General features: G+C 42.6%; 3 protein-coding genes across 4 annotated transcripts; 1 reads left to right on the forward strand and 2 right to left on the reverse strand.

Annotated features, from left to right (window-relative positions):
- The first annotated feature begins 101 nt into the window (after nt 1-101).
- On the forward strand, nt 102-8,294 carry hmgcl (3-hydroxy-3-methylglutaryl-CoA lyase). 2 transcript variants are annotated; one of them, XM_063224008.1, is made up of 9 exons: nt 102-245; nt 699-782; nt 1,505-1,612; nt 2,437-2,532; nt 2,942-3,090; nt 5,916-5,979; nt 6,231-6,419; nt 6,815-6,940; nt 7,280-8,294. In XM_063224008.1, exons 1-9 carry the CDS (start codon nt 150-152, stop codon nt 7,379-7,381), a joined length of 1,014 nt encoding a protein of 337 aa, XP_063080078.1. In that variant the 5' UTR covers nt 102-149; the 3' UTR covers nt 7,382-8,294. The 2 variants fall into 2 exon arrangements, with proteins under 2 accessions (XP_063080078.1, XP_063080081.1); XM_063224011.1 differs by having other exon boundaries at nt 156-316.
- Nucleotides 8,295-10,836: 2,542 nt separating this feature from the next.
- Nucleotides 10,837-15,093, reverse strand: gjb3 (gap junction protein beta 3). Its single transcript, XM_063183543.1, has 2 exons — nt 14,581-15,093; nt 10,837-13,224 (listed from the first exon to the last, which is right to left on the reverse strand). Exon 2 carries the CDS (start codon nt 13,125-13,127, stop codon nt 12,243-12,245), a length of 885 nt encoding a protein of 294 aa, XP_063039613.1. The 5' UTR covers nt 13,128-13,224; nt 14,581-15,093; the 3' UTR covers nt 10,837-12,242.
- Nucleotides 15,094-16,220: 1,127 nt separating this feature from the next.
- gjb10 (gap junction protein beta 10) lies at nt 16,221-20,020 on the reverse strand. The gene is made up of 2 exons (XM_063224012.1): nt 19,450-20,020; nt 16,221-18,950 (listed from the first exon to the last, which is right to left on the reverse strand). Exon 2 carries the CDS (start codon nt 18,868-18,870, stop codon nt 18,061-18,063), a length of 810 nt encoding a protein of 269 aa, XP_063080082.1. The 5' UTR covers nt 18,871-18,950; nt 19,450-20,020; the 3' UTR covers nt 16,221-18,060.
- Nucleotides 20,021-20,176: the final 156 nt, after the last annotated feature.

The following is a 20,176-nucleotide window of genomic DNA, read 5'->3' on the forward strand; positions in this document are numbered from 1 at the left end:
TATTAGATGGGGCCTTTTCTTTCCCAATCTGTAGGGCAAAAAGACAGAACTTCAGTCTCTCCCTGTCGACTTTCTCCATTCCGCTAGGGGGCGATGGACATCTGAGATATCACTCACCGACGGCATTGCCTGTTCGTCAGCTGGTGGACATGGCGACTATCATGAGATTTGTCAACAGTTCTCTTAGCTCCAGAATGGGGCACCGCTCCATTGCCCTGAGTTGTAGCGCGTCTGTTGCCAGAGCCGTGAGTGTGTGTGATTTTAATATGTAACTGGGTCCATAGCGCGATTGATGTCCAGTTGTTTAAACATAGAGGTACTAACTACTGCTATTACTTCCTTGTATAGATAGCTAACTTGCATGCTATCGCTAGCTTCGTTGCATCATTTTGTTAATTGGTAAAGGCTGTTCGCTCACAGAGTGCTACTGCAAACATAGTTGCTACATTATATTAGATGCCTAACACACCACTGCTATTATCGCAGTGCTATAATATTAAAATATCTAATCCTTTTGTAACCTCTGAAGGTTATGTAATATCTCTGTATTAGTGTAGGCAACGCCTCATTGTTTGAATAGCCTCTAACATAGTTTATCTATCAGATTCAGATGTCGTTTGTCTCTTTGGTTCATCTTTACAGCACAGCTACATTATGTACTGCCTGGTCACTAAACTAGCTAAAATCTCACTTTGTAGTTTGGTGTTGCTGCAGCAAAACCACTCCCTGCCACGGTGAAGATAGTGGAAGTGGGGCCCAGAGATGGACTACAGAATGAAAAGGTGCGGGGATGTGCGTTTCCATTGTGGCCCAGACAAAGAACACATGCACACACGCACACGCACACACAGAATGGAACGAGCGCTATTTGTGGGCAAATTATTATGCAGTGGGAATTTCAATGAGATTGTGGGAGTACCAGTGAGTTGTGCATCAACTTACTCTGTACTTATCTAGAGAGTGAATTGTAGTAGTAGCTTAATTATTTTTGGTAAAGAGACATCACCCTGTAGAAATAAAGGCCAGATACCTTGCTGAACTGTATGTCAGCCATGAATGAGGAAGCAAAAGAGCCCTTTTTATTTACTGCCCCCAAATTATATTCCTTCCTCATAGCAGGCTACTACTCCGCCATTCGAACCTTCAACCTTTTTGATCAAAAGCTTTGGGACATCTCCCTGTAGAAAGGTAGGCCAGGTTCCTTGCTGAATGGTATGCCAGCTACGAGGAACGAGTAAGCAAGAGAGCACTTGTCATTTACTCCCCCCAAACTACATTCCTCTTACTACTCCGGTATTCAAACCTACATTCTTTTTGATCCAAAAGGGACATATCCTTGTAGAAATGTAGTTCTGATACCTTGCTAATGTCAGCCATGATTGTGAAAGTAAGAGATGTCTTGTTATTTACTTCCTCTTACTACTCTGGGATTTGAACCTGCAACTTTCAAGATCCAGCTTAGCAATGCATTGGTGTTGATGTGTCGATGCTCTTCTGCTTCCAGACGGTTGTCCCTGCAGACGTGAAGATCCAGCTGATTGACATGCTGGCAGATGCGGGGCTGCCAGTTATCGAGGCCACCAGCTTTGTGTCCCCCAAATGGGTACCACAGGTGAGAGTAGAGTGACGCTCAGATGCCCAGTGGTCATTTGATCTGTGCCTGATGTGTTAATATGACTAGTTCCTTAGTCGTTTCCTCCCACATTCTTAAGCCCGCTGCTACGTTTGTTACTTTAGAAACAAACATTTAGATGATTGTTCATCTGTTTATCATTAACTGTGATTTCCTTTCATTTGTGTGAAACAGACAAATCCATAGAAACGGACAAGTCAGACAAATTTCAATTATGATTCAGTCTGCCTACATCATTTACTAACACTAGGATCTTGTCTCTGACCCACAATGTCTGGTAATGCAGTCAGTGTCATCAACAAACACAACATTTCCAGATAAGGCTGGTGCAGTGAAGAGAGAAAAAGGGATTTGGACACAATAAACATGTAATACATTTGCTATACTGTAAGAGGCAGGCAGTACAGAGTAGGCCATCACATGTAGAAAGAGATGGAAGATGAAGACCTAAATGTGGCCTTGCATTTGTAAAAGGTGAGTTTAGAGCCGACCTGATCATGTCACTTTCTTAAAATGGTCAATGTTTAAAAAGTTGAATGGAAACTGTTTTTTTCCCTCTCAGGGGTAGTTTAATTGGGCATCCCCTAGCTTGTGTGGTCATAAACCATGTTCTCACCCGAAAGAGAATGTAAAGAGCTTTTGCATGTTAAAAAAATGAACATCTGTATTACTTTGTTTGTATGTGAGGCAGTATCATCAAATCATTCCATAACCATTATGGTGCACAACTTTTTTCTTTTTCTTCTCACTTTATATTTACTTGTGTTGTTGTGACTCATCTTGAATCATTTTAACTTGTGCAGATGGCAGATCAGGTGGAGGTGATGCAGGGGATCCACAAAAAGCCCGGTGTGAACTACCCGGTACTCACCCCCAACCTCAAGGGTTTCCAAGCAGCTGTAAGTACTGCTCAGTACAGGAGTTCAATCCCTGCACTCATGCACTGCACTACAAAGATGAAGCACAGTAACTGTCAACATTGGTACTGGGGGGAACATGTTTTTAAAGGTCTGCCCACTTCCCAGTCCAGAACGTTGTAGCTATATTAATAGTGCTGATCCTTTAATTTTCCATAACAACAAGCAAGACCTTTATTTACAATACAAGTGAAATAAACAATGTGCAGTCCACATAATATATTAAAATACCCCCCAGCCCCTCGCACACACACACACACACACACACACACTCACACACACACACACACACACACACACACACACACACACACACACACACACACACACACACACACACACACACACACACCCCAATATTCAGTGCTACTGTTTTATCTCTTGAATGAAGGTGAAGGCAGGGGCGCAAGAGGTGGCCATATTTGGGGCGGCCTCTGAGCTCTTCAGCAAGAAGAACATAAACTGTTCGGTGGAGGAGAGTCTCCAGCGCTTTGAAGAGGTGATGAAGGCCGCCAAGGAGCACGGCGTACCTGTCAGAGGGTAAGGCGTGAAATGAACACAGGCCTTCTCTCGTGTCTTTGATGTTGTTCCAAGTGATGCACGGACGCATTGAGATCAGGTGGAGAGTTGATCCGAGACACCAGGGCCCTGCACAGGACGGGGCATCACAGGGAGATTTTCTTTTTTTTTGGTCGTCTTGACTTTATTCATGATAGTACAGTGAAGATGGTGACAGGAAGCAAATGAGGAGAGAGACTGGGAAGGGCCGGCAAAGGACCCAGGACAAGAATCGAACCCTGGTCGGCTGTGGAGTAGACGAGTGCCCTATCGTTAGGCCACGGTCTTTTACACCTTTTGCAATGTGTCCAAACATTGCCCTTTTAAACACCCCTGGTTGTACATAGGGCCCAATATTTGGTGCTACGTCTGATGTTGTTATTGCAAGAGTAGTTGATCAGGATTTTTTTTCTCTCTGAAAGGTATTCACCATCATCATTTCAAGGGGAATTCTTTTCAGAGAAAAACGTTTCCTGATTGACTGCTTTTATTGTTCTGAAATTGAATTTGAATAAGCTTCCTTGATGCTTTGTGGTTGGTGCGGGAATGTGGAGTAATGAAGGTGTCAAGCAGTCACACTGAAGCAAACAACAAAAGCCTCTATCAAACACAAGCAGGTAATTGGAGTGCTTTTGGGTCTTCACCTTTTTTCCTTGGTGCTCATCAGTGTAGGGGCTCTCAAACTTGTTCCAGGAAGACAGATGCTGAGGCACTCAAGTTTGCAATTTTTTTACTTTTTTATTTGGCTACAATGCCTACGCGTTTCGGCCCTTATGGCCTGAAGAAGGCCATGAGGGCCGAAACGCGTAGGCATTGTAGCCAAATAAAAAAGTAAAAAAATTGCATCCTTGAGTACCTCAGCATCTGTCTTCCTGGACCAACAAAAGACTCCATGTTCTGTATCTTCGAGGGAAGGGTCTCTAAAGGATTTCTACATTGTCCACTGACATAAATATCATCACGCAGACAGGCTCTGTGTTTTTTTGTACTGTGGAGAATTTATGTGCTATGGAAAAAATGTTCGCATTGACCACCACATATGCAAACCTGGCTGTGAGTGAGTGAGAGAGAGAATGCAGAATGGGTAGTGCAGACAAACTTGAAATCTTCTGTAGGGCTAAAATGGAGTTTACACAAAGTTGGCCCAGGGGCTGCTGTGACGTAGAATGCTCCATCACCCATCCGTGTGTGGGCTTACATGCCTGTGGGGACCAAGATTCAAGTCCGGCTGGGTTGGTTTCTCAACCCTGCCCCATCTCTCTCTCTCTCTCTCTCTCTCTCTCTCTCTCTCTCTCTGTCTCTGACTCTCTCTCTCTCTCTCTCTCTCTCTCTCTCTCTCTCTCTCTCTCTCTCTCTCTCTCTCTCTCTCTGGTAAACAAGTCACTCCATCTGTGTGGTTGTGTGTGCAGTGGTGGAATAACTGCACACAGGTGCCTCTGGAAAAACACTGATACGGCCACCCATACAACTTGCCAAGGTCATAATAAAGACCCCTCCACCAATATGAGAGGGCCCAGGGGCAATTGCCCTGCTCGTTCCCCCTGTAGCTCTGTCTCTGGTTGTGTATCTGCCACTGTCTTCCTGTCCCACTCTTCACTCCTTCTATCATAAGGGGAAGCCAAGGGGAACTTAACTGCAGTGTATTCTCCTTAATCGTACTCGCCTGCATAATTTGAGTGCCACACCTCAATACCTCTATTGAAGCTTATCAGTGGGAGAGATCCATGCATACATGATTTAGTTGTTAAGTGCAGGGCTAGACATTGGCACCTGCCCACCGGGCCAATGCAGGTGGAACTTGGCCGTGGCTGGTAATACTTTCATTTACACTAGTCCATTTGAGGTGGTTTTTTCGGTTTTTGACTCCTCATGGTAGCCTGAATTATGTTGTATATCAATGGTTTGTATGTAAATTCAAGAAATGACATACTCACTTTTGTATTTGTCTTGATTATTTTATTTTAGATTGTAAAAGGTTACATTCATGGCATTGATCTTGCTTTTGGACTGAGCTGAAACATGTTGTAAACAAAACACATCATTGTAAAGAAAAACAAAGACTGATAGTAGAAAGGATGGTCGAAAGGCTGAACCTTGGCAAGTCACTTGGGAAAACCAGTAGCCAGTGGACAAACGGTAAATGTGAAGCCCTGGTGAAGAGGACTTAACTACTTGAAGAAAGCTAGTTCAGTGATAAAATGAATAATATGAAATTGACAGTTGCACAATTTTTTATTTCGGTGTTTGTGTTACCCCTTACTCTTCTGATGAGCTAGTATCTCTTTAGGTGTTCTGAACATGCCTTATGGCTTATGTAATGGTGGGGAAACTAATGGCTTACTTAGTGATGGCAAACATTGGGTTTGCAAGTACCCTTTAGAGCAGTGGTTCTCAACCTTTTTTGAACAAACGCCCCCTGGACCTCATCCTAAGTCCCCAAACGCCCCCCCTTGACTTATTCATTATAAGCCTGCCAACGCCCTCCTTGGTATTAAAAAATAAAATAGACTAATGCACCTCAATAGCAACTAAGCAACGCCCCCTCTCAACTGTATCCTTCTCAACGCCCACCTAGGGCTCCCCAACGCCCCCTGGGGGGCTGCACCGCCCCCGTTGAGAAACACTACTTTAGAGCCTGAATGAATGGTGTACTATACCTATTCTGCCGTGCATTTTTTCAACTTAATTTATTAACCAACACATCTCAGATAATGTCTCTCAATGGTGTGCAGTTTTCTTCTTTTTACTCTGCTGTGCCTTTTATGTTCCATCCACATACTTCACTTCTTTGCTTTTTTGTTTAACAGGTATGTGTCGTGCGTCTTGGGGTGCCCTTATGAAGGAAAAGTGTCACCTGATAAAGTTGCCCAGGCATGTATCACAGATCACTCTTTCACACTCGTGTACACACACCACACACCCTTAATTTTGCAATGATGGCATTTCTCAAACAAGCACAAAAGAACGCGTGTCATCAAACTGTCTCACAATGACTGTCATGCTCTGTCTGTCTGTCTGTCTGTCAGTCTGTCTGTCTCTCTCTCTCTCTCTCTCTCTCTCCCTCTCTCTCTCTCTCTCTCTCTCTCTCTCTCTCTCTCTCTCTCTTTTTCTCTCTTTCTCAGGTGGCAAAGCGTTTGTATGCCATGGGTTGCTATGAGATCTCCCTCGGTGACACCATTGGCGTGGGTACCCCGGGGGGCATGAGCGAGATGCTGGAGGCGGTGAGGAAAGAGGTGCCAGTGGATGCCCTAGCCGTGCACTGCCACGACACGTACGGCCAGGCCCTGGCCAACATCCTGGTAGCGCTGCAGGTGAGGAGACCGCTATATGTGTAAGGACTGGGCAAACTGGATTTGGGAGGTAACTGGTAAATACTGGTATTATCACATGTGCCCAGAGTTAAGTAGAAGTACTGTTACGTATGTTATTACAATGCCATTAATATGATAGTACATAGTTGCAGCAATGTAACATCATACTACTAGTGTTGTAATTACATTTGTATCAATACTTCTACTTTATACTCTTCATATTCCAAATCATGTTTTCTACCTACTACAGTCTTATAAAGGTGATTTTGCAGTATTTTTCCAATTATTATTATCATTTGATGTATTTTGCAATTGGTGAACTCTAAGCGGTCAGTTAAGTCAAGTTAAATTGCATTGGAAATCTGAATTTATTGTCCGTTTATTCCCTTTCCTAGATGGGAATCAGTGTGGTGGACTCCTCCATAGCGGGACTAGGTGGCTGTCCTTACGCCCAGGGAGCATCTGGCAACGTGGCCACTGAGGACGTGGTGTACATGCTGCATGGACTGGGGATTCAAACTGTGAGTGTCTTGATTACTCTCTTGTGAAATGTCAGTCCTCAAGCAAGCTATAATAACTTAATACATCTTACACTCTTCATGACAATCTAGTTCCTTCAATTGTCTGTTGTGTTTCCATGTTTTCCTGATATAAAACAAATAGACCATTAACAAATAATGGTTCCTCTGCCATCACTGGCATTGAATCAGTTAAATGATGAATGAAAGTGTAGGCTATACTCTGACTAATGCTGACTTCTTAATTGCCCCCTGGGGATCAATAAAGTAAATCTACTTGAAAAAAAAAAATCTGAAAAGTAATTTTTCCATATTCCGTTTCCTCTTTTCTGCATGTGACAGGGAGTTGACCTCTCCAAGCTGATGGACGCTGGTGCTTTCATCTGCCAGTTCCTGAACAGACGGACCAGCTCAAAAGTGGCCCAGGCTTCTTGTAAACTATGAGAGCCCCTTCCCCTACCCACCCACTCTCCGCCATCTCCTTTCCCTTTCATCTGTGGCCTACTGCAGTTGAAGCTGCAGGTTCCATGGGCAAAACAGACAGTCAGTCAGTCTTCCTCTTCCACTTTAGAGACTGGTGAGGGCAGTAACCTTGGCATTCCCCTCCTCTGTGCACCTATCATGGTGCGTTTTAAAATGGTTACTCCTCGATTGGTGTGTGGACTGGACTGTGGAGGGTTTTTCATCTGATTGGCTGCAAACGGTTTTCGGGAATGTTTATCAGTCGTATGGTGGTGGTGTCTGTGCAGCTGTGTGCTTGTCAGGCCAGTGGAATTGCAAATCTAAACAGGGTTGTGGAAACGTGGCTCAACAACCGACTGCCTGCCTTGTCTTGTGTGTGTTGCACAATGTTTTTTTGTGCCTTTTTAACACTCCTCCACCTACTCTGAAAAATAGTACCAAGGTTTGTGTTTGTATTTGCCGGAAATAAGCACTAAAATTCAAATCATGGTTCTGTAAACTATGTAAATCGCACAGAAAAAAAAGTGGGAATTTTCGTTAGCAGGGCGAAGTGTATTCGAGATGTGCTTGTAGATCAGCTTTTCAGATAAATCCAGCAAAAGTGAGTTCACTGTGCAGCTACATGCAAATACAACATGGATAACATGTTTCTGTTTGAACTGAAATGACCCCATGAAACTACTGTTATTTAAGTTACTCTATGAGGAATCAAGATCGACTTTGAGAGGACGATGTGTGTCCGTTTATGTAAACATCTGTTCCTGTGTTTTCAGGAGGAAAAAGTGTCATATCAAATTCTTTCATTTGAAGGAAAATGAACATTATGTTGTGAATAACCATACAGAATTTCTGTAATGTTTTTGTGTGTCAATGAAATAAAGAATATATATTTAAATGGAGGTGTTGAAGTGTTTTAATTAATCCAAAATGTCCAAAGTTCTTCTTATTAATGAGTCAAACTTATATGCTAGATAGAATCAAATCCTAAGGCTGACACATCACTGATGATGCCATACAATAATAGAAATGTGTCGCTTAGCAAATAACCTGTGAAAATACCTTGTTCCTGTAGAACAGATTTGATCAGTTCAAGTTACTGGCTTTAGACCAAGAAAGTATTTTTATGTTGTCTGTTGGCTGGTGCAACATTGTAAGAATGACTTGACGTGCAGAAATGTGAGTGGGAGAAAGCGATCTTCCTGTTACGATCTTTCTGACTATCTCTGCCTTTTTCCCAAACTGATTTGATCCTGAGTCCCATTTATGCTGTGTAGATATAACACAACTATTTTGATGGTTGTCATGGATCCTATAATAAATAAAAGCCCTGATTGTATTGGTAGGCTTTCAAGATTGATTTTCATGGTTACCAATGGAAGGGGTTTTCATGATGGGTCTTTTTAACCACCCTTAGCAAAAAGAAGTACTGTATATTGAGCATACTGCTTTGAAGTACTGTTTATTTTATTCAACTTTTCTCAACAGTTTATTAGAAAGCACAACTGTTTATTAGAAAGTATACTGTTTGTTATTACTTCTTGGGACTGAATTGGAACATTTTAAAATACTATCTATGTAGTTAATTTTCAGCCTACTATGTTTTATTTTAAAAAGCATAGGCCTACTGTTGGATGCCTAGGATTACATGATTAACTTGACGTTATTTAATGCACTTGTGAGTATACTTACTGTGTACTTAAAGTATACTTGCAGTATGTTTAATATGAACTATATAGTGTACTGAAATATAGGCCTAATTATACGTTATATACTTTTATATAAAGTTCCAATTTAGTCTGAAGACGTATCACTATATTTTCTAGTAAACTGGAAGCGCGTGGTGTGATATAATGAAGGGTAGGCCTATATTCAATGTGGAAAAGAGCATTAATGGATGTCATGGAGCCATGAAAAGCATAAAATCCCTTTAAAGATGTGATTCAGTATGGATTGTCTTGGTCACCCATGGGAAGTGTTTTTGTTTTAGTCTTTAACCTAGTAGGCCTCCCATGGAACGTGAATCAGTCTCGACAAACCGGCTAAACTAGCACTGCATAGACAAGACAACCCCATCTTTTAGTCCATCAGATTCCGTCAGCAACAAGCCCTAAGAAAAACAGTCCCAACGGGACTATTTCACAGAATAAACAACCATGGTACTATGTGTAGCCTGTGTCACTGCTGAATCATGCTACTATGACATTTCAAAGGTGTTTAAAAAGCGGGGATTTCAAAGGATTCAATAGGGTGAGAGTGTTTAAGTTTAAACAAAGGTCTGATAATTTTGTGACATTTTGTTTTTCTTTGACACAAAACATACCTCTGTCGATGAATAACAGATGACAATGAGTAGGCAAGGGATATAAAGGCAAAACATCCCATTTAATAGTTGGCAATAAACTATGTATCACACAGGTTACACACACTGGTGATTGGAGACAAATACATACGTAGGCCATCTGATAAGCTGACATAAAATGAAGTTTAGTGAAATGCCTGGGAAAGGTGATGATATAGTGAGTTTGTAGCAATATACATTAGGATGATCGGTAATACTTTATTTAAGGGTTACATCTATTAGCACTAATACATGCAATGTTAATGCATGTATACTGTATAAGTAACTTGTAAGGCATGTACTAAGCAAAATCAAACATTTGTTAGGCATGTATTCGCAAATGTCTTGCTCATGCACAATTAGGTATTTATTACCAATATAACCTTAGTGAGGACCTAACAAATGTTTGACTTTGCTTAGTGCATGCCGTACAAGTTACTTATACATGCATTAACATTGTATGTATTAGTGCTAGATGTAACACTAAAATAAAGTGTTACCGGATGATCTTGTAAATCATGTAAAACACATCCCCTACTTTACTTACACTACTTCACTAGTAAAATATGTTTTCGGAATGTTTGAGATGTGCCACATTGTTGCTCGAGGGTGGGTTGGAACATCTAAACCAGGGGTGTCAAACTCATTTCGTTCCAAGGGCCATATACAGCCATTTTGATCTCAAGTGATGCGGACCAGTAATGTGATTGCTAAATGTAGCAAATTTCTGCTTCCTAATCAGAATCATATTGGTAGTCAGTCATTACAAGGTGGATGTCAACAGGTACAGGCCTATCAGAAGCATTGACTGTAAATTGTGAGCAAAAAAAAGGCAAATTTGTTATTTGCAATGGGTTAGAGATTTACTTCTTTTTTGACATTCTTAGTTGTTTTTTTCTCATCAAGTCTGGTGCCGGATTAAACCATGTGTCGGGCCGCATCCTGCCCCCCAGGCCTTATGTTTGACACCCCTGATCTAAACCATGTCTAGACGTGATGAGATGTTTATACGGCCAACTAGGCTAAGCAGATTAAACAGATGACTGTGTCCTTTGTAAATATGAAAAATTATATTTTATTTCTTAAAAACAAAATGTGCAGCATATAGAGTGTTCTTAAGTACTGTTCTTCAAAATTACATGTCCAGTGCACTAGATACATTTGGCAATAAGCACAGTATGTGTATATCCTTTGGGACTAAGGAAACACACAGGTTTCCAAGTCCATGTTACCTTTAGTAAGTTTTGTCATCAGACATTTGTGCAACCATTCATTATTGCGAAACATAGAGTCACATAATTTATACAGACAGGCAGTGTTTCTAAATAGACTGTACAAAAGACAGCTGTAGGATCGACAGCTGTAGCAAGGGGAAAAGTGAAGGAAAACATAAGTGAAAGTCCCATTTTTGTCATTATGTGTACACCACAAAATATGGTACACCTGCTGTATTTCTGTTTAACCCATTCTGCCTGACAACAAGCCCCACAGATGGGGAGATCATGTGGCCAGTACACACTTCAGTCACAGGAGAGGATGGGAGAGCGTGATGGTTAGTATCCATAATATCCATTAATTATTTAAACCAAGGAATACAAAGGCTTGTGTGAATCCTATTAATATATTTTGATGCAGAATAGAGAGTGATTCCTTGATGCACGTTGGAATACCTGTAAATCAATTGTCACCACTTCTCTCCACAGCTTGTACTATAACTATTCAACAACTGTTGTAGCATTGTAACAACGGTCTGAAAGCATGAACAAAAAGAGGTGGTATGAAGTTCTCTGAAATGTTGTCAATACGTCTTTTCTGAGAAACTTTTGTACACCCTCTTAGGTGTGGAGACACAGGTAAGATGGCTGAGCCAGGTGTGTCCTCCTGAATTCCTTTCTGTTTATTCACTACCTCCTCTGAGTTTTCTTTTTTTTTCAAACCCATAACCACCTCTTTACTTATGGGAACACTCTGATAGACTTTCTTAGAAAGCAGACTGGCGCTGTTATATGTTTGTATTCAACCTCAGATAATGATGGCGTGCGGTAGACAAAAAAAATGGTTTCTGGAAAAAATAAATAAAGAACAGAAGTGAAAGGCAAGACATAAAGAGAGAAAAAAAATCTTCATAAGACAATGTGGAACAAGGGCTTCCGCATTGGGATATTTAAGTACTCCAAACCAGTTTGAAGACATTTAAAGAGTTCAAGAAAATAATCTGGCTATTCTCCAGTTGCAGTTCTCTCCTCGCCTTGTGTAGCTACAACACAAGACACACTGTGGAGTTCCAGCAGGGAAGCTGTCGGGGTGGGGGGGTTGCACAAAGGGGTCGGCTGTCCTGGGCCCAGGAAGAGAGAGGCCCCTGAACTGAGTCTTCATCATATTGTATGTATTAGGTGAGGGGTCACTTCGTATGACTTTGTCCCGGGACCAGCCAAAGCAGTCAGCGGCCTCGAGGTCCAGTTCCACTTTACCAGTTTAGTCCCCAGTCCCAGTTCATTTGGGCATTCAGGCAAAGGACAAATTCGGAGCTGATGCTCTGATGTCCTTTGATAACCTGTGTGGCGGTCGAAGCGCGTTCTTAAAGTCAGGCCTGAAATCCGGTTTGCTGAAATCCGGTTTCTCTGGCCTGTTGTACTCGGCGTTGTGGTCCAGATCTGTGACGGGCAAGGTGTGTTGACTGTCGTCCTCGTGGTAGCGGTGGTTACGATGGTGGTAGGCTGTCTCCCTGGTCTTCACCTTGTTGGCGCATCGGGCCACGCGCTTGGAGATCAGGTAGATGATCTCGCACACGCTGAGCACGATGCAGAGGGCCGAGGCGCCCACCATGAAGTAGGTGAAGACCTTCTTCTCCGTAGGCCTGCCGATGTAGCAGTCCACCACGTTGGGGCAGGGCTTGATGTCACACTTGACCACGCGCGGCAGGTAGAAGCTGTCGTAGATGTGGTGGAGGAGGTAGAGGAAGCCGATCTCGATGCCCGTCTTGACGAAGAGGCTCAGCAGGTAGGTCCACCAGAGCCCGCCGTGCTTCTTGCCCGTGTTGCCGTACAGCTTGGCGTTCTCGCCGTACTTGGCCCGGTACTTCTGCTCGCGCTGGTCCCTGTAGGCCACGTGCATCACCACCATGAAGGAGGGGCAGGTGACGAAGATGAGCTGCAGGGCCCACAGGCGGATGTGGGAGATGGGGAAGAAGTGGTCGTAGCACACGTTGGGGCAGCCGGGCTGCTTGATGTTGCAGTCAAAGTCTTTCTGGTCGTCTCCCCACACCCTCTCGGCGGCCACCACGTACACCATCACCCGGAAGACAAACACCACCGACAGCCATATTCGGCCGAAGGCGGTGGAGTACTTGTTCACCCCGCTCAGGAGGGCCTGTAGGGTTTTCCAGTCCATTGTCTTCTGTGCTGTTGGATGTACTCAACAGAGCCAACAGAGCCTTTATTTCCTGTTCTTTGGTCTTTTGTAAGTCTGTGTAAGTTAATGTCACCACCTGTGGAGAAATAATGCATAACATGCATTAGTGACACAACGTGACACTGTTTCAACTGTATTCTACCATAATACATGCTCAACCATTTGTTGATGCATTTGATGATATTCCCAAAGTTTAGCTTCCACCTAAACACTTTTATTTGACATGACCCTAATCATTCTGGATACAGTGCCAATACTGAAGAGAGGTGGGGTACTTTAAGGTCAAGCTTGCTTATGTTTTGTGTATCAGGTGCCTTAGAGTAGTGGTTTTCAAAGTGGGCGCCAGGGACCCCTGGGCACAAGAGGGTACTAGGGGGGCGACAGCAGGCTGGAAAGAAAAGTATAGGAAAACAAAAATAATTGAATAAATTAAATAACTAACGTTAAGCAAAATAAGCCAAACAATATTCCAGTTTTAAGAACCATGGCTTCTCTTTGCCTTAACGGCGTAATTTAGGCCTACACACTATTCTACATTACATTGCTATATATCTTGTTTCCCATTGCAGTTCAATGAATGTAAGGATGCAGAAACAACATCAACTTGTGAAAGGCGGAACACAGAAAAAGGTGTTGCATGGCCCATGTTAAGGGGGGCCTTGGCAGAAATCTAGTGGTATGGGGGTCATGTCATGTTTGGGAGCCCCTGCCTTGGCCTACCCATCCACCATAAAATGTGTCATTTGAGCAGACATTGAGCAGTTAAAGGTTGTTCTGTTTGAACATGCAAGGTCTTACTTCTAAATAAAACAAATATTTGAGTTTAAATTGTAACGTGAGTAGGCTTGAATTACATTCACACATCAGGCAAGTTAACTTTAGCAGGACAAAATGAGCAGGCCTTGATAACTGGCATCAGTGACGTTGACTTTAGTTAGAAATTGTCATTCTTCTTGGCATTAAACTGTGTCACCATAAAATAACAGTAGACGTACTCCAAACAAACACTTCTAAAGGGAACATCACAATGAAATTATTATTCCTGACTAATAAGATCAAATGCATTTTGATGTCCATTAAACCTCTCCCCTGCCAAACCTTTCACCACCACAGCTGCAGTTTCTGTTTAATTCAACTGCCTCCCCGAGCGCGCACTGTGGTATTTTTTGGTTATGGACCTTTCCTCCTTTCAATTTATAATCGGTGTGAATTCATATCTACCAGTAACTTGCGTGAGCAAACATAGGATGAATGACGGCGACCAAAGCACTTCTATAAAATTCCATCCGAACGCCAGACTTAAAAAAAGTCACCCAACAAGATTGTAACAAAAGATTTCACTGCGTAAAAGTCTATAGAGTCGATTGGACTCCCCTCTCTTTTACATTTTGATAATTTCCTCAGATGCCAACTGATGTGATGCTGTACTTACATATTGAAGGGCTTCTCGGTTTCCACCAAGATAACGAAGAATTTTGAAATAAGTTTGGATGATTTTGTACACGGATTTCTTCTTTGATTTATTCCGTCCACTTGACAACTCTACCGCGAAGTTGAGAAAGAAGTCCTCGCTTCTCTCGCAATGGGTGTGGTTTGGGTTAAGGTAAAGAGACAAGGAGGGCTTGGTTGGCTTCTTCCGTTTTACCTTAATCTCAGCGCTGTCCTCTTAAAAACAATTTCCATAACTGTAGTCAATTGAGATAGGCTATCACAGCTACAATAATTTCAAATCATATCAATAGATAATTACATTTCTGATTACATAGGCCTACTGGCTATAACCACACAGCACAGCACAAAAAGGCAACAACAAAAATAGTAACATTTTAAAGTCTCCTCAGCCTTTTGTTATTTTTTTTACATAAACCTTTTGAAAATGATGTGTCTGGATTAAACACTGTCCACCCTTCTTCTATTATGTCAGTGAGAAGACCAAATGAGTGAATTGTTATTGGGTTCACCTTAAGCTATGAAGTGTGTTTGTCATGCATTCCTTCTTGGAAACAGACCAATTCTACTATGTGTGTCTAAACTTGCCTGAGGATGCCTTGATTAACGTAACAGACTGGCACACCCAGTGACGAATAAAGCTTCAGTACAATAATATTTTAAGCAAGGATGGAGATTGGTGTGCAGGATGTTCAGCTGGAGATGATTTGTGTATGGATCAGAGGGTAGCTGGGCGCTGGCCAGCTGGGAGTGTATTCATGCTTAAGACTGACACACACACACCTGTCTATATGGTTTGTTCCCCCCCATAATAACGTGCACCCAACCAGGAAAGAGGGTAGGCCTACACACTTTCAAGGCATTGTGCTTTCCAGACATATTCATCAGACATGTCTCAACATGTCAGTTCCTATTTAATATATCATAAACAACTCATTGTTAATAAAATAGTCTCGTGATGAAAATGTGTTAATCAAAGTGCTCTTGCAGTTTAAAAACAAAGAAAACAACTTCATGAAAAAATTAAGATGACCCATATACATTTTTACATGCAAACACATCCTCATAGGTTGGTTACATAGCAACGAGAGGTGTTATCTGTAATAATTGGGTAACAGTTTTTTTCCCCAAAGCAGAACAAACTAGAGGACTATGTATGCATGTTGACACGGAAAGTTCCATCAGGATTCCTTTTGTTAAAACTTGTCCCGTCAGTTTCTTGGGGCACACCTTGTGTGACGGCTTGTTTCTTCTGAGCAGTGCATGCCTCCACACGCACTTGCGCAAGCGACAGACACACTGTAATCACATTCATAGCTGTCAGAGCCAGGAGAATGCAACATGGAGGAAGAGTATAGAAGTGCAAATACACAACCAGAGGGGGAACGAGCAGGGCAATTGCCCCTGGGCCCCCTCATATTGGTGGAGGGGTCTTTATTATGACCTTGGCAAGTTGTATTGGTGGCCGTATCAGTGTTTTTCCTTGGGAACCTGTGTGCAGTTGTTCCACCACACACACACACACAACCATACAGATGGAGTGACCTGTTTACCAGAGAGAGAGAGAGAGAGAGAGAGAGAGAGAGAGAGAGAGAGAGAGAGAGAGAGAGAGGTGTAGGATGGAACAGGGGGGCACAAAGGTGTGAACAAAAGACGGTAACCCAATAGCCAAGACATCTATTCTACCACACACAAAGCTCAGGTCGGCTATTGAAAACTGCCAATTTAATCCCAAGAAAAAGCTGCTGTTTGATTCACCACTGAGGCAAGAGGGGAAAACTTGTTTCTGTTGCTTATCTTGATGTGTAGATTTAACAGAGGTGCGCTGCATGCATTGTATAGACCAAGGCCCATCCCAGGAATTGACGAGCAAAAAAATTCTCTCACTGGGTGAGCCGTGTGAAAGTTAACAATGAGAGGTGACCGTAGCACAATGTAAGACAAATTGACATTCACGCAAGAGTTATTTGTGGAAAAATATATTTTCTGACGTTAAGCATGATTCTTCTCAGCTTGAGTCATCTGTGTTGATAGGCTATTACACATTATTACATATCTATCTAGCCATCATGACTGTGTTATGTAAATTGGATATGACATCCAATATATGGTATTTTTTTTTCTGAAGATAAAAGAAACCAAATTACATTGCCCGAAGACCTCATTACCCCGACACTCTGACCCTGTGATTCTCATTTTTTATGCTACTCATAATATAACACTAGGCCTATAATATAGAATATATTAACAAAATCAACTGTGTCAGAGAAATAATATGGCCCATTAACAAGAGTGAAGGAACTATAACCATCGTTGTTATAAAAAAATGTTTCCACTGAATTTAATGGAGACACAAACAGGTTAAGACTGAGGAAAGTTTTTGAGAGCAGAACAGAAGCAGGCAGTTTACATGCGAATCATGTACGTAAACAAGCTATGTTCTGTTTGGATTAGGCTTTTCCTGATAGTCGCCTTTGGTCCAAGCAGGGTATGATGTCCACGTGGCAGAATCTCTGCCCAGTGACTACAAAACAAAAGAGGACGAAACCAGAAAATTCACAGAATTCATATTCTGAATCTGTCTTCCGCTTGTTTAGAATGTGGGGAAACCAGTTGCCCTTTTGTCCAAAGGAAAAAGGCTGTTTAATAAGAACGAAATTCAAAAATATAACAGCAAATGTACAACTTTGTGCAAGTCAAAATACAATACTACAATAATAACATGAATAATTTACAATCCAACACATTTCTCTTTAGTAGCCACACAACCGCAATCACACAAACACGGCAAGAAACATGTGGCGGCCATAAGACATTGATCTGGCAGCAAACGGCCTAGGGTGTGGGCAGTAGAAAGAGGTTTGACAGCATAACTTTTGTGCATACCACAAATACATTCAGCCCAGGGCAGAGTTTGAATTGTATCCTTTCCTGACTTTAAAATGACCAGTGCTCACTGAACCTGTAGTCAATCCCTCTACAGTACGTAATGCCGTATTTAATACATGAACACACAGGAAGAGTGGTTTCACTATTACAACAGTCTGAGGTGTGTTCACTGAACAAATACACCACAGCAACGACGTTCAAAGTTGATTTGTTTGGTTTCCTTGCCTGAAAATGATGGATTCCTTTAGAGTCAGGGTTTATTTGCCTTCAACCCAAACTGTAAGAGGGGGTGTGCATGTGGCTTACACATGATGAGGAGCTGTAGGGGAATGCAGTGGGCCAGGGAGTAGTCATGGTAACTTCATTGAGCTATCAAATCTACAGTTTCAGTGCATAGATGAAAACAAAAAGAAACAATACAGTATGGCACTTTAACACAGAGGAAGTGTTAAAAATCAGCTTCTAGTAACTCTCAAGTCTTTAGAATGAGGTCCCTGTATTGATCCCTTTGCTCGTGGCAGTGAGTTTGTTTCTTAGGTCTCTAGTGAGTGAGTGAGTGAGTGAGTGAGTGGGGTCATGTCTTGGAAACCACGGCACTGTAAGATGGCGCCGGGCTGCCCGTGTCTTTGCTGTGCCTCTTCTCACGGTGGTTCTCCATCACCAAGTTCTTGACGCTCCTCACCTCCATCATGGAGGGAGCCACCGTCATCTGGCGGGAGGTGCGCACCCGCTTGCCTATCTCCACACAGCGCTTGCCCACCAGGTAGATGATCTCGATCAGGGAGAGCAGGATGCAGACCATGCTGGTCACCACCATGAAGAGGGTGAAGATGCGCTTCTCCGTGGGCCTGGAGATGAAGCAGTCCACCGTGTTGGGGCACGGCACCTGGGTGCACTTGACCAGAGAGGGGAAGTGGTAGCCCTCGTAGATGTGGTAGACCAGGAAGACGAAGGTGCCGTCCACCCCCACCTTGAAGACCAGGCTGAGGACGTAGGTCCACCACAGGCCTCCGCGCTTCTTGCCCGTGTTCTTGTAGAGGCGCTTGCAGCCCTCGCCATACTTGAGCGCGTGCTTCTTCTCGCGGTCCTCCCTGTAGGCCACATGCATTGTCACTAGGAAGGATGGACAGGTGACGAAGATGAGCTGCAGGGCCCACAGGCGGATGTGGGAGACGGGGAAGAAGTGGTCATAGCAGACGTTGTGGCAGCCGGGCTGGGCTGTGTTGCACTTGAAGTCCTTCTGCTCATCTCCCCAGACCTTCTCGGCTGCCACTACGAAAACCAGGACTCGGAAGACGAAGACTATGGACAGCCAGACACGGCCAAACGCCGTAGAGTACTTGTTGACCCCACTGATGAGGCCTTGGAGAAATCCCCAGTTCATGGCACCTGGGCTCTGTTAGCAGTTAGAAGGGAATGTAGTGAAATACAGCAAGGTAGAAGAAATCCTTCAGGAGAGGAAGCCTAGAGGTTGGTATTATGTTATGAAAAAAGAAAAAAAATGGCATTAGTGGCAAGGCATGACATGGTGCCAAAACAGCTTGATATACAGATGTTCTACCAGAAAAGTTTTAGGACAAATTATTTTTAAAATAGGTATGTTTCTCTGTTCTCAACCCATTTTTATGAGCAAAGGACCAACATTATTATTATCATTAAGCGAAAACAGGAAAAATACACCAGATTCGCGTAAAAACCCAATGAACATAAAAAAACCACACAAAAAACATTGAACTGTATTTCAATGTCGTACGCTTAGGTATTATTTAAAACTATTAAAGATTCAATCTCGGCCCCTTTAACAATAGTCCGTGATCACTTTGAAACATTTGCGTATCAAATGTAGCCTACTGAGCAGACTATGCGTCAAAACGTATTATTTCAACAATAGGACTACAATTAAAACAACGCGGACAGAATAGCGCATCGACTCAAAGAGAAGTTTAAACAATTTGATACTTACGAAATTTGGATTTGAGAGATTTGTCTATTTGGTCTGGCGCAGAGAAAACTTTTCCCCTCTCGTCAAACTTCAATGCAATGGATTTCCATCCACCTTGGGAGTGGACAAGGAGTGCTGATGGGTGGAGTTATCAGTTGAGCGCCACAAGTTTGGCAACCTGGTGGAAGGTGAGAAAAATAGACTCGCAACATCTCCATGCTCCCTTGTGATCATTTTAGGCATTGTGCATCAATTTGATGGTCGACAGCACAATGAAAGTATTTAATTAATTCCCATCTCTTTTGGTAGGCCTACCAGTATTCAAACAAAGAATGGATTTTGCCCATTCCATCCCATTATGGTCTCAATAATGATTTCATGATGGTAGGCCTATGGTTGTATGACACTATCCTATGTCTTGTCCACAATAAAATCAATGGCACAAAGTGATGCCACCCTCTAAAAACTCGATTTGCTTCCTACAGAAATCAAACCAAGAGATGCGCAATGAAAGTCATGGTTATGTGCGCTCCCAGACTGTGGACTTCGTGCGCCATCGTCTGGTCTTCCGTAGTAACTATCCATCCTGCGATGGAACCCAGCACGAAATCAATGAAATGTATACCAGAGCACATTAATTACCCCGAAATTCATTTTGGCATATGATTAACAAGCACCCTAAAAAAACATTTAATCAGGTTTGTGAAATACCTTGTCTTTGCATAATTACCTTCTGTATTTTGTAAAA

This window comes from Engraulis encrasicolus, chromosome 19 (assembly GCF_034702125.1).
Source record: "Engraulis encrasicolus isolate BLACKSEA-1 chromosome 19, IST_EnEncr_1.0, whole genome shotgun sequence".
Lineage (NCBI taxonomy): Eukaryota > Metazoa > Chordata > Actinopteri > Clupeiformes > Engraulidae > Engraulis > Engraulis encrasicolus.

Bases quoted from the DNA above. Each gene is read 5' to 3' on its own strand.
- gjb10 (XM_063224012.1), bottom strand. From the start codon at position 18,870: ATGAACTGGGGATTTCTCCAAGGCCTCATCAGTGGGGTCAACAAGTAC.
- gjb3 (XM_063183543.1), bottom strand. From the start codon at position 13,127: ATGGACTGGAAAACCCTACAGGCCCTCCTGAGCGGGGTGAACAAGTAC.
- hmgcl (XM_063224008.1), top strand. From the start codon at position 150: ATGGCGACTATCATGAGATTTGTCAACAGTTCTCTTAGCTCCAGAATG. The intron at 6,420-6,814 runs GTGAGGAGACCG...TCCCTTTCCTAG, and splicing joins ACATCCTGGTAGCGCTGCAG to ATGGGAATCAGTGTGGTGGA. The intron at 6,941-7,279 runs GTGAGTGTCTTG...TGCATGTGACAG, and splicing joins ATGGACTGGGGATTCAAACT to GGAGTTGACCTCTCCAAGCT.